This window comes from Corvus kubaryi, unplaced genomic scaffold (assembly GCF_017639235.1).
Source record: "Corvus kubaryi isolate FWS band 111438036 unplaced genomic scaffold, C.kubaryi_AGA036_p1.0 133, whole genome shotgun sequence".
Taxonomy (NCBI): domain Eukaryota; kingdom Metazoa; phylum Chordata; class Aves; order Passeriformes; family Corvidae; genus Corvus; species Corvus kubaryi.
This window is the reverse complement of record NW_024580667.1, coordinates 11996810-12009914: the sequence shown is the minus strand read 5'-3', so window position 1 is coordinate 12009914 and position 13105 is coordinate 11996810. Positions and strand designations below refer to the sequence as shown.

The window sequence follows — 13105 nt, the reverse complement described above, 5'->3', positions numbered from 1 at the left end:
CCAGAGAGTGCAGAAGTCTGTGGCAAATCGGCAGGGAAGGACAACAGGACTTGGTCAGTTCTCTGCCCTGCCAGGTACCGAGCAGCAGCTGGGGGAGCAGAAAACACTGTAGGAACCAAAGTGTTCTCAAACATGGGAAATAGTCTCTTTTCCTGCCCAGGAGCCAAACTACAGCTGCAAAGGGCCCCTGCAAGTGCACAGGACCTGTTTTATGAAAGGTTTTTTGAAAGCACGAACAGGGATGGGTAGGGGTGTGTAACAAGCACAAGGGTCTCAGCGAGAAATCACTCACAAGTCCCCCACAACCTCTAGCTGGTTGTGATAAAAACAAACAAACCATACAGAGAAGAAAATTAAATGACAAGCAACAGATAATGTAACCATGTAATTACGATTCAGCATGAACATCCCTGACATTCTATAACTAATGTGCACTATTTAAAGATTGTATCCTCATTGCATAACAAGAAATCCAGGTTGCTTTTCTGACCCGAGGCAGCAGTACATTTACACAAATCCCTGTCCCATTTCACTGATTTTGAAACACAAGCTATGCACCAGAATTTCAAAAACAACTACCACTACACTTCTTGGTTAAGATAAATTTACCTCTCTAATTCTGCTAGTAATATTGGCAAGTCCTCTGGAGTACAGAGAAGCTTTAAGGTTGTTACAGGCAGCAGGTTCCGTTTACCAGTGTAACACTATTCAATCCCACATAGAATTAGCTTTGAAAATTAAAGCCAGCAAGCATGGCTCTGCACCAGTTTCCTGCTTTCTACAGCTTCATCTGCTATCAGCAAAATCTGTCTCGCTTACAAACACAGTTTTACACTGTAGAACATGGATTTCAAGTTGAAGTTTTCAAGCTAGAAAGACATTGAAAACCAACTTTATATCATATAAATGACCAACACTGCAATCACACCTGATACCTCCTCTTTGTCAGCTGCATAACTGAGAATTAAAACCGACACCAGGAACAGTACATAATTCTCCATTTGTACTTCTATTTCTCTGCCCGAAAAATTGAAAGGAAACAGAAAAAGACAACAACCAAATCCACTTTCATGCATTTCTTACGATACATTCGGTACCATTATCTCTAACAAAAAAGTGTCTTCAAATGTTGACAGAGGTAAATTCGATCTTGAAGAGAGACCAAAGATTTTTCTCATCTTTAGACAAACCTCTTCCACAAAATCTTCCGAGAGGCCATAGCCACAGACTACTAGGCAATGAAAAAAGAAACAGAAAATAAATTCCAAATACCTTCTCTGTTACGCCTTGCATATTGAATTTCAGATCATAAGAAAGGTATGAATCCGTGTTTTTCGTCGCTGTATGTATAAACATACAAAAAATTCAGAGCAGTTGTTTTGTAGGTTCAAGAACAGGAAGCACCTCTGCTAAAACTTCGTAAAAAAAGTCCCTTGAAAAAAAATAACTGCGTCTGTATTTCACGTATATCATTGCTACCTCCCCTTTCCTCTTTCTGTCTCACATCTGTCTTCAGACAACTCCTCTTCAATGGTCTCCTAATTTGCACCTATTCCAAGAAATTTAAAAACACTTTTACTACAGGCAACTCCAAAAGTCTTTTCCACATTCAGAACCTATTTCACATTCCCTTGAAAAATACGGGGGATTTATTTCTTAAGTAACATTTCAAATGAATACCTTTTCATAAACATTCCAATATACTGCATTTCCCTAATATTTCCCCTTCTGATTTCTACTTGTTTTCTTCCAAGCTGCGCTCCCAGAATCTGTGCACAAATGTTAACAGAAACCATTCCATACTCTTAACAGTGTTAATTCCATGATTTCATTTCAGCCCAAACATTCAATTTTTGCAAACCCCAACAGTTAATTCAGAACATCATCATGAATTTATTCAAAAGGAAATAAAATCACAGGAAGTTAAAGCTCTTCTCCATAAGAAATTATTCCCACCACTTGAAGGTAGAATGCAAAGTACCTCAAGAATTTCATTTGTAGTTTTTAACCTTTGAATAACTTTCTCAACTACTCTTAGAACCAATTTTGATAAGAAATAGGAATTTGGAGTTGCATTCAAGTCCACTATTCATGTCTAGCATCCCTTTTTGCCTGCTTCTCAATTACTTTGTTGACACACACTTTGCCAATGGGGCATAAACTGACTGCTGGTGAGCCCAACAGTGCATTCACTTCTTAAAACATTTTCCATAATCAAGAGAAAGTTTACAATTGCTTAAAATCTTACTGGGCAGAGTGATTATGCTCAACAAGCTTTCTAATGGGACTGCTGTTTTGACTATAGCTCTCCATTAGGAGATTTACACAAGAAAAACAAGAAAAATAAAGATCTTCAGTCAGGAGATTCATAAATTAACTCTACTTTAAGTAAGTGTGTGTCTTCTACTCCATCTTAGCTAGTTTAGAGAGAAAATGCTTGACTACAAAAAACAAAAAAACATCTTTGACTTTAAATTCTTCCTCATTCTCAGCTTGAACACAATGTGGTTTTTAGTTCTTTAGAAAACAGCCCTGGATGCTGATCAAAAAAAGAAATAAATACAAAAAAAAAAAAAAAAAGATGACAGGAAGGAAAGAGCAGGGAGTGGTATTTCATGACAAGACAAAATCTAAACCATTTACTGTTGTTTTAGAACTTTCTATTGAGAAAAAGCTATTTATATTTCAATTATGTGACTTTGCCACAGTTTGAAGTAATTTTGGAAAGAAGAGGTCTTAGAATTAGGTACTAATGGCGTAAACCTGGAAATCTTTAGATTATTATATTCTCATAATAGAAATTCATAGACAGCATTTTTTTAGAACACTAAATCCAATACCTCCTAAAATCAGCAGCAGATTGAAATATCAGCCAGGAGAAAGCTTACAGGAAGTCTGCATTTGTCCCACAGTTCAGTTAACCAGAGCTCAAGCAGAAAAATATTACCAATACACAATGAATACCAAACCAGTTTCTTTCCCCTAGCCCAAAGTGTGGATTTTCAGAGATTAGCAAAAAACAGATTATTCATTGTCCTCCACCACACCCTTTAGTCTCATTGAGGCCCTTGCATGCTCTTAATTTTTGCTGCCTGACAGACACAGAGCTGCTCTTTCTTCTTGAAAATGACAGGAGCAAGGATCAGGGTATATGTCTGTCCCCTCAGAAACACCTGAGGCTCCCGTGTCCACCCCCACACCCCCCGCTGTGGGCTGGCTAAACTCACAACCAGACCACTTCCCCCAGTTACCTTGACATACACAGCACTATTGAAGCAAAATGAAATTACTTCATTATGTCCATATGTCTAAACACACAGCAGGCTTAAACAGTTAGATGAAGTTAAAAAAAAAAAGAAAGACACTTATACCCTTCAAAAAGGGGAAGTACCAAAGCTCCCCTGAAGCTGTACTAAAAGATTATCATAAAATCTATTTATGTATTTTATTGTAGTTCTTGGTCTCTTTTCCTTAGTGGAGAGCCAAGTTTATGGAGGTTTATAGAAATTAACAGCCTAGGTCTGCAATGACAAATCAAGGAGGCCCAGAGGTACTAATAGCTGGCTTCATATGTGCAGACATATGTGTGCACACACAGATGCCCTGTAAAAAAAAAAGAATTTCTTTCTAAACCTCTGAATGGCTGTCCTAAAACAAGGATTATTGCAAGTTATTTGGTATATTAAGTGAATACAAACTAATGGGCTTTTAAAAAAAGTTTTTATAGGCAACTGTATGGAAAAATCTAATTATTCTCAACCAGTTTAGCCATTTGTGAACAAATATTCACAAAAAAAAACTTCTATAAAACCTAAGAAAGCATTCTGGAAAAGCAGAATCAGTTACAAGGAAGAGCAAATATTTCAAATGCAATAACCTCAAAGTTGTTCTAGAATAACCACTTTGTTCTCAGACCAAGAAGTCAAATATTATCATTGAACAGCAGAGAAATGTAGGGGTAGCTTCTTTTATTTTCAACTTGTCTGTGCAAAGAAAGTAATCTTTTCTTTGTAACATTGCCTCAATAGAACACTGCATTCTATATATGCAGTATATGTGTATATACAATACATGTGTATATGCAATATATTATGGTTTTAGATATAAAAGATGTTATGATATAAAGGCTAATATTTAGCCTGAACAACACAGTACATAAAGCTTATACACACAACACAAGAACAGTTCCACTTTGTACTCACTCTTACAAAGTTGTCAGGGAACAAACCTCTTCTGCCTTTGAGCTGTCCTTCCCACCAGCCTCCATCATCTTTCTTGATATTGGTGATTATGTCACCTACAGTGATCGTCAGCTCATCATCATGTTGAGCTTTGTAGTCAAACTCCACTATCGCCTCCACTAAAAGAGAAACACACATATATTTGGACAATTATTGACTACATTTAAGTTTTCCTGCCTTCCAAAGGCATAAGAAAACACCAATGCAATCATGTATTCTCAGTGAAAGTAATTCATTCAGCTTAACCAAGAGAGTACATCACAAAGGCGACATGCAACGGTAATGTTCCGTGGGTAACTGCTACAAGAGAGGCCAAAGTGAAAAACACACAAGCAAGCCCATCATGGTTAAGGCAACAAATGGCACGCATTTTTCTTTATTTTTTAAAGGAAATCAATTTGTGATGCTTCAGCAATATTTATTCTGGCAGTATTACAAAGTTTATTTTTATTTCTTGGACAGAGTTTTGCCTTTTGTTCACAGGACTTTCAAAGCATTTTATTTAATACAGAAATAAATATGGAAAGGTTCTCAAATTCATAAGCATCCCAAGTCACTGCAACTACCTTGCTAAATATCTCACTATCAACCTAAAGAGTATTTAACAAGAATTTTTTGCATCATGATGAGTTTCACTGTTGTTTATATAGAAATGCAAAGCTTTGCTGCATGAACATGCCTTTGCAGGGTTTCATCAAAGAGACAAGATTTACTTTTACTTGTGATTATACATCAGAGAATTAAGATGAAATACTTCTACTGCTCTGAATGTCTGTTATCAGAGTTGCATTATTAGCTTGCTACCATTATAAGGTATGTCTGTCTTTTCCCAAGAGGTCTCCCCATCCCTTGAAACCATACACCAAAGAAAGTCTCTGTACAGAATTAAGGAAATCATAAAGACAGAAAAATTCCTTCAGAGAATCAAAAATAATACACCCGGGGTATTCAACATGGAAGCCATAGTTATATTCAGTGTTTCATCAAACATCTACTAGGAGCCAGACTGGCAAAATCTGGGATGGTCGTATCTGTAAAGCCTTACTCCTGCTGCCTTCAGTGGAAAAGCTCGCCCCAAGACATTCCACCAAACATTTAGCACTTCAACCACCGAAACAGCAAAGTGAGAACTGGTAACAGGCATCTGCTTTATGCACAAATGAGTGTGCCATGTAAACCCTGCAAGCTCTAGCAAACAGGCAATACCAGCTCACAAAGCAAAGCCAACCATTACACCACAGGCAGCAAAAAGGTTCTGCCTGAATAACAAACCCTGCATACTAAATTGAATTAAGTTAACAGGAAAGCAGTTACTTCTTTCCACCCCCAAAACATCACACAGTCACAATGCTGAATATCTCCGTCCCTCCTCCAGAGCCTGCAAGTCATAGCTAAGGCAGTGTTCTGACTTTTGGACACATACCAGCCACAAGTTTATGGCTTATAATATTCCTCTATTAATTCTGTGAAGTCAAAAACGATTATAAAATCAGTTTACAAGAGGCCTGCTAAACTACATAATGAACAGCAAAAGAGAAAAGTGGCACCACACATTATAAGCTGACATGCAAACAGAACATGAAAAATTTATCACTGAACCTTAACTGAAAAATCAAAGTCATTCAGCCTGAGAGGGATTTCACATCTCTAGTTCAGCTTTCTGTTCAAAGGACCAGTTCTGAGGTCAAACCAGGTTACTCAGGGCTTTGTCCACATGGATCTTGAAAGCTCCAACCTCCTCCTACAGAGGCAGGTAGGGCACACAGAGGAACCTGCTTCATTGCTTGACTAGGAAAAAGGTTTTCTCTCTACAGTGTATTGGAGCCTTTCTTGTATCAGTTTTCACCCAATGGTCTTGTTGCCCCACCGTGCACTGCTGTGCAGTAACCCCATCTTCTTGATAACCTACTTGTAGGCTTTGTAAGGCAGCTATTAGGACCTCACAATTTCTCTTCTCCAAGTTAGACAATCGGAGTTCCTCTAGATTCAGGTCCCTTCACTCTTTAACTCATGAACTGTTCCACCTATTTGGTTGCAATCACAGATGTGAGGAGAGTGCACTCCGCTGCCTTTTTCAGTAATTGATAAAAGATGTTAGACAGAACAAGTTCCAGGACAGCCCCCGGTGGTACTTCATTTATTATCAGCTTGCACGTGCAGTACAAACCACTAACCACTACCTAAATCACACAGCTTTTGGAGGCTGGAAAGCACCTCTGTAGACAAATCCCCTTATTCAAAGCAGAAACAGCTAAAGCACAGATTGTTCAGGGCCTTATCGCCAAGTTTTGAGTATCTCAAAGGATGGAAATTCCAGTATTTGATCACCCTTAAGATTAAAAATGCTTTCAGACACATCAATAAGATCAGCCTGAGCCTTCTCTTCTCCATATTGAACTGTCCCATCTCTTTCACACTCTCCACAGATCTCACAGGCTCCAATCCCTCAGCCATCTACATGGCCATTCACAGGACTCACTCCACTCTCTCCATCTCACTCTTGTCATGGAGAACCCAGAAATGGACACAGAACTCCACAGCTGCCTCACCAGAAAGGACAAGGGGAGAAGGATCACATTGCTCCCCCTGCTCACAGCACTCTGCCTGAAGCAGCCCAGGCAGCCAGGAGCTGCCCCTGCCACAAGCACACACTGCTGCCTCATGCTCTGCTTCATGTCCACCAGGATCCCTGGGCCTTTCTCCACAAAGCTGCTTTCCAGACACTCAGCCACAGCCTGTACTCGTCCCTGCCATTATTCCTCTCCAGCTGCAGGACTTGGCATTCCCCTCTGCTCATCGGCATCCTGTCAGCCCATTTCTCCAGCCTCTTCAGGCCTCTACCAATGGCAGCACGACCCTCTGGGGAGTCAAACATTTCCCACTTTTGCACCACCTGCCAACCTGCTCTGACTCCTCTCTGCCCTGTCTCCCTGGGCATTACTGCAGATCCTGAGCAGCACCAGCCCCATTACCCACCCCTGTGGCACCACTGCCACTGACCAGCCTGCACCTGCACCTCGTGCTGCTGATCACAGCCCTTTGAGTCAGGCATTTCTGCCAGGTTTTTCCACTCTCCTGGGTTGCACCTCATCAGTTTGTCAAGTTATGGGAGACAGTGACAAAAGCTTTGCTGAAGTCAACATAAACAACATCCACTCCACAAGTCAAGGATCTCATGGTAGAAGACTAACAAATTGTTCAGACATGACCTCCCTTTCATAAATCCATGCTGACTTCTCCCACCGGCTTCTTGTCCTTCATATGTTTGGAAATGGCTTCCAGGATTATTTGTTCGATCATCTTTCAACGGTTCACATGGGGCTGACCAGTCTGTAGTTCTCAGAGAAGAGGCTTCTTGCTCTTCCTGAAGACAGGAGGTACATTCTTCTAGTCTTAATGAACCCCTCCTAATCACAGGTTTTTTTTTGAAGACCATCAAGAGGGACGTCCCAATATCAGTTAACTCCCTCAGGACATACCACACCAGGGCCATGGCTTTGCATGTGACCAGTTTGTTTAAATATTCCCTAACCTAACTCTCTTCCTCAGAGGGAAGGTTTACCTTGTCTTGGACTTTCCCACTGGTTTCAGAGTCCTGAACACACCAAAGTCTTACCTCTTCATGTCCGGGGTTGCAACCCTGCATTCTGCCTGTTGCCCCCTCTTCTCTGGATCCCAAACTTTATCATCCCACGGTCAGTGCAGCCAAGGCTGCCCTCAGCCTTCAGATCCCCAAACAGTTCTTTGTTTGCAGGTATGAAATCCAGTAGACAACACACTCCAGGAACCTCTGGGACTGCTCACACCCAACCCAGCACATAAACAAGCTACACTATCCCCCCAGTAGATAGCAGGGTGATTGAATATGACCTATCCTATCATATCTTCACAATTTCAATGAAATCATAACTCTGAAACTGCATGCAGACATGTATTTCCTTTTCTTTGCATCCCATGCTGTATGCATGAGAACACAGACATTTCAGAGAGGCAACCAGCCATGCTGACTTCCCAGAAAGAGTAGCAGAGTTTTCCCTGTAACTCTGAAAAGCAGAACCTTGTTTATATAGGTATGCTTGGGAAGGGCCCCCTTCAGTCCTGATTTTTTTGATTACAAGGTCCCCATTGTTTGTACCACATTTTGTTTGCCAACCTGGTCCACCAATTGCTCATAAGATAGTTTGCAAATATGCTTTTGCCCTAGTCAGGTGAACCTCATCTTTTCCAAGCAATCCTCAGAAAGACCCTCATGATCATAAAACTAGAATTCTGTTGCTAACACCAGCTATGCAACCAGCTTACCCACAGGATCTGTCCACTCATCCTAATGCACTTTGCTTTCACCCAAAGGATCAAGGAGAATCCACCCAGGCTCCCACACCCTTGGTCATCACCCCAGAGCCACACAGTCACAGCTGATAATTTCAGATCACTTCAGGCAGTATCATTGAAACCTACATGGAAGAGCAGCAGGGGGTAGTAGTCTGAAGCCAGACAAGCTTTGGCAGTCTTACCACAGTGTTCCAGATCCAAGTTCCTGGCAGGCAACAAGCCTCTCTAGATGACAGGTCAGGTCTGGTCAGCAGATGGGAGTCTCCAACACTCGCAGCAGAGAATTTCTGTACTGTTACCACTTCCCACTTTCTCTTGATGCTTCTTCATGGCTCAGATTTACTAGCTCGGGTGCTTCACTGGATGGAGTACCCATATCCCCATCACCTACAAAAGCACTGAATCTGTTCTCTAATTGCAGATCTTGAGGTGGAGCAGGAGCCTTCCTCCTGGCATCGGAAGTTACAAACTTCAAGTTTTCAGACTTGCCATTCTGGGAGCCTTCAAAACCAGCCCAAGAGGCACAGACTCCATCTGCCCTTCATTCAGGAAGGTTGGGGGTTTTGGGCTCTTGAAACCTCAGGAACTTGAAGGTCTGGAAAGTTCAACCCCCTGAGTTCAGCCAACTAACCAATTTTTACTCATATCTCTAATATGTGAACTAGAGTCCCTAAATTAGCATCAATATTATCTATATCTATCTATCTATCTATCTATCTGTCTATATATATCTATATATATATATACATACAGTTTACCCCAGAGTAACCAGTGCATTTGGTTCAGAAGTTGTATTTACACAACAGCTCTCCAAAGACTACTGGATTCAAGCGGTAGCACTAAGGTACACACATCAATGAAAATTTTTATCTCCACAGAACACAACAGCACTGTGACTCAGAAAAGGTAAAATTCAGACTATTTAGCACGGTATTTCCAGTTTGGTTGACCCCCAGGGAACGCAAGGCCCTGTATCTTCATTTTTAAGCAGCCTGCTAGAATATACTTCCCTTCAGAACTCAAAGCTTTTTGCACGTGCAAAGTAATTTCTCCTCCCTGCTCAGGAAGCTTTAAAATACTATTCTGATTTTGCTATGAGTGCAATTGCACACTGCTTTGCTCTTCCTAAGGAGCTAGGAGGTGGGTAGAGAGCTGTAAGGGGGAGATGGCAATTGTGCAGGGATTCAGGCTGGCTCCAGCTACTGATTCTTCAAACACTCCTCAGCATTCAGACTTCAGCAAGACATAATGAAGGAAGGCAAACAACTCTCTCACTCTCTAAGTCCCATATTTTTCAAGAGTTCTAGAATCTGCCACTGTGCTTGCAGTTTTCCTTTAAGAATGACATGATTATTGGCATGTTCTCTCTCTTCTGTTGAGAAACAAAAAGGTAGGATGGGGCTGTTGATCTCACTCTACAGTGGCTTGGGTAGGCTAGAGGCACTGGAGTTAACTCCCTGAAGTTTGTCTGGCTTGCACTAATTCACATATGGACAGCTGCAGCAATTCAATCACTTTTGTTTTACTGGAGGTTTGTTTAAACAAACAAAAAACCCCAACCCTTTACTGTTCAGGCTTTTCTCTGTCTATAAAAGTTTCCACTTATTAAAAAACACATATAAATATTTTTAAAAGCTGCCTCCTCTCAGAGAATTTGATTACTGTAACGTAAGTGTGTGTAAGCTGTCAGAGACATATGAGTCACCAAAATAGGACCACACAATCAAGATGTTTATAAACTCTTCAAAGGAACCAAGAGCATGGTTTGGAAAGAGGAATAAGAGCACACCTAACAAATGTGCAGAATTGTGGCAAACTGATCGGAAGGTACTCCTGAGATCACTCAAAATTCTCATTTATCACAGTACTGAATTTTGGAGAGCATATGACAGCCAAAAGTGCTTTACAATTTATATGTTCCTGCAGCTGCATTTTTAAATCATACTCATTTTCTAAAGCTTGCTAAATCACAGCACCTTCTCAAACTGTGTTTTGAAAAATTCATTCTGCCAGTCAAACTTAATCTTTTTTGTTTCTTTTGAGGTGAAATTTTGTCTTCATGGAAGCTGGATTGATATTAGAGACAACACTGATCCAGGTTTGTTAAGAAAAAGCAGATCAGAGTTGTGCTTCCCATCTGTAAGTACAACATACCTGATTTCTGAAGTTATGTACTAGATTTCTCCTCAGGAACTGGACTAAAACCATGTCCCAGTTCACACAATGATTCATGATGTGAGAAAACACTCCATGGAGAGTGAGCTCAAACTAATTTTATTTGTTAACCAACAAAGGTTAGTCTTGGGCCCAGCTCTGCCAAGGTAAACAGATTGTTACATTAACAGCCAAAACTCAAATCCCTTCTAAGCCCAGAGAAAAATAAAATGGCAAAATTGGGACAGATCTGGTTTCTCTTTTTTGAGAAATTTTCTTCAAAATATTGTACCTCATGAAATATTGTACCTACCTGAAAGTCAAACCTGCCCCAGCCTGCAAACTCCAGCTACTAGACTCTCTGTTAGAAGAAGGCATTTTGTACATTAGTAATGAAATCCAATATCAAAAGCTATTCAAGTTATTTTGATCTATAAGGGGAATATTCATTCTCATGCCAACAAAATCAGCTATTCCTAGTCTTATATTACCATCAATCCAAATTGTAACATAAAAACTCATGAAACAGAATCAAAGCTAGTTATTAACAGCCCTGCTGGAGACTGGCACAGTACAACTCATTACCGCAATGTCAGGGACAAAGATTTTTTTAATTTAATGCTTAGTGGTTCGGATTTAAAATACACAATTTGAATTGCTAATGCTATGAACCAGGCATCGAAATGTGACCTGACGGCTGTATTTTTAAAAAGCACATCTAGAAGAAGAATTATTGATTCAAAATTTAACTAGTCCTACCATTCATTCCCCAAGTTAGTCTTGCACATACAGGTGAAATTATTTTGTTGATAATCACAAATATTTTTCCTATTGTTTAGTTTGTTTCCTTGCCACATTTTAAAATACAAGTAAAATCTAATCTCTTAAACTGGCCTAGTCAGAATTTCTTTAATAATGCTACCAATACTTGAAGACAGAAGCATCTCTGTTTATTGTATTTTCAGTTATTGTACAGTACCTTTCCAAGCAAGAAATAATAAAGAAAAGAAACAGAGATTTGCTACTGTGCAACAAAAACTATGTTATCAAATCAGTTTCTTGTGAGACATCTGAAGTGTGTAGGCACAATGGAAATGTTATTAACCCCTTTGGCACTATTCCACCCAAGTAACAGCATCCATATGTCAACACCACCTTCTGCAGCAGTCTGGTTTCACACCCAAATGTAGACATTAAAGTGGTGAATATAGTTAGACATGGCAGTCAAGGAGTTAAGAGCTTCTCTACTGTAAGTTTTATGTTTTCCCTTTTGTAAGTCACTTAGCTTCATGTAAATGATGTTGCACTGGCTTACCCAAAAAACCAGAATGGAAACCAGACAGACTAACTGTAAATATTCTACATTCAAGCCTTCAATTAAAGTTCAAATTACATTTCTTCAGAAAAGAGTGCACCACTCTTTTGCATAAAGATAACATTTTATAATGGGTTAAAAATCTGACCAGTGAACTCCATCTGCCTCAGAACTTCACAGACAAGGTCTTCTTCAAACGTGCTATTCTATCTAAGGCACCTGGGTACAAACTGGTGAGCCTGAAACACTTTCAGAGCTTATGGGCATACTTTTAAAAACCCCACATTATTTTTGCTATATGACAGGTTGCACTAAAACTCCTAGTAAAATATTAGGAACCACCAGGAAAGAAAAAATTAATACCTATTTTTAGACCAAACATCAAAGCATGACTGACTTACAATCTGAACTCAAATAAAAGAAAAAAAACAAATAAACAAACAAACAAAAACCAAACTGCATTACATTCAATAATTCTGGTTTCCTAAACTAGACCTGGAGGGCCAGAAGGTCTGAAGATCAAATATGACCTACAAGGCCACTGTTTTCTTCACCCTAAGAACACTGAGCAGCTGGCAAGTCAATTGCATCAGGGATGCTGTGGTACAAACAGGATTGAGAGAAGAGAAGGAAGACAGATTCATATAAAGTCTGATGGGGCTCTTCTACCAGAGAACAAAATAATCTGTCGTTTATAAAGACTCAACTCTCTCAATGTCATTACACTTTATAATATGAGATGAAGGAATGAGTCACTGAACAGGCCTTGGAGTCATCATTCTACCAAAATGGAAATGCCTCTTAAAAAATTTGATTAGATAACAATATAACACTATCTTTACAGCTTAAATGTAAATTGCAACCGGGATTTTTAAGAAAGCTTGAGCTGTTAGTTTTTTAGCACGTATGTGGCACAAAAAATCACTTAAACATTTTGTACCTACTTGATTGCAAGCAATATCCATCATTTCCTTGAAAAATTAATTCCAAATTTTGCTCAATTTTTAACATTTTTCTTTTGCAACACTACCAGCAATAATACTCCCTGCTAAAAGTATTTGCA

At 39.7% G+C, this 13105-nt stretch overlaps 1 protein-coding gene across 5 annotated transcripts in view; it reads right to left on the bottom strand.

Moving 5' to 3' along the window:
- Positions 1–13105, bottom strand: part of SH3KBP1 (SH3 domain containing kinase binding protein 1) — a 214606-nt gene that overhangs the window by 185655 nt on the left and 15846 nt on the right. For 3 of the 5 annotated variants that reach the window (XM_042036732.1, XM_042036710.1, XM_042036720.1), the window contains exon 2: positions 4203–4360. In XM_042036732.1, coding sequence (XP_041892666.1) covers positions 4203–4360 — 158 coding nt within the window. Of the gene's footprint in view, positions 1–1272; positions 1309–4202; positions 4361–13105 lie in introns of those variants that run through there. The other 2 variants (XM_042036742.1, XM_042036724.1) reach the window with 2 other exon arrangements.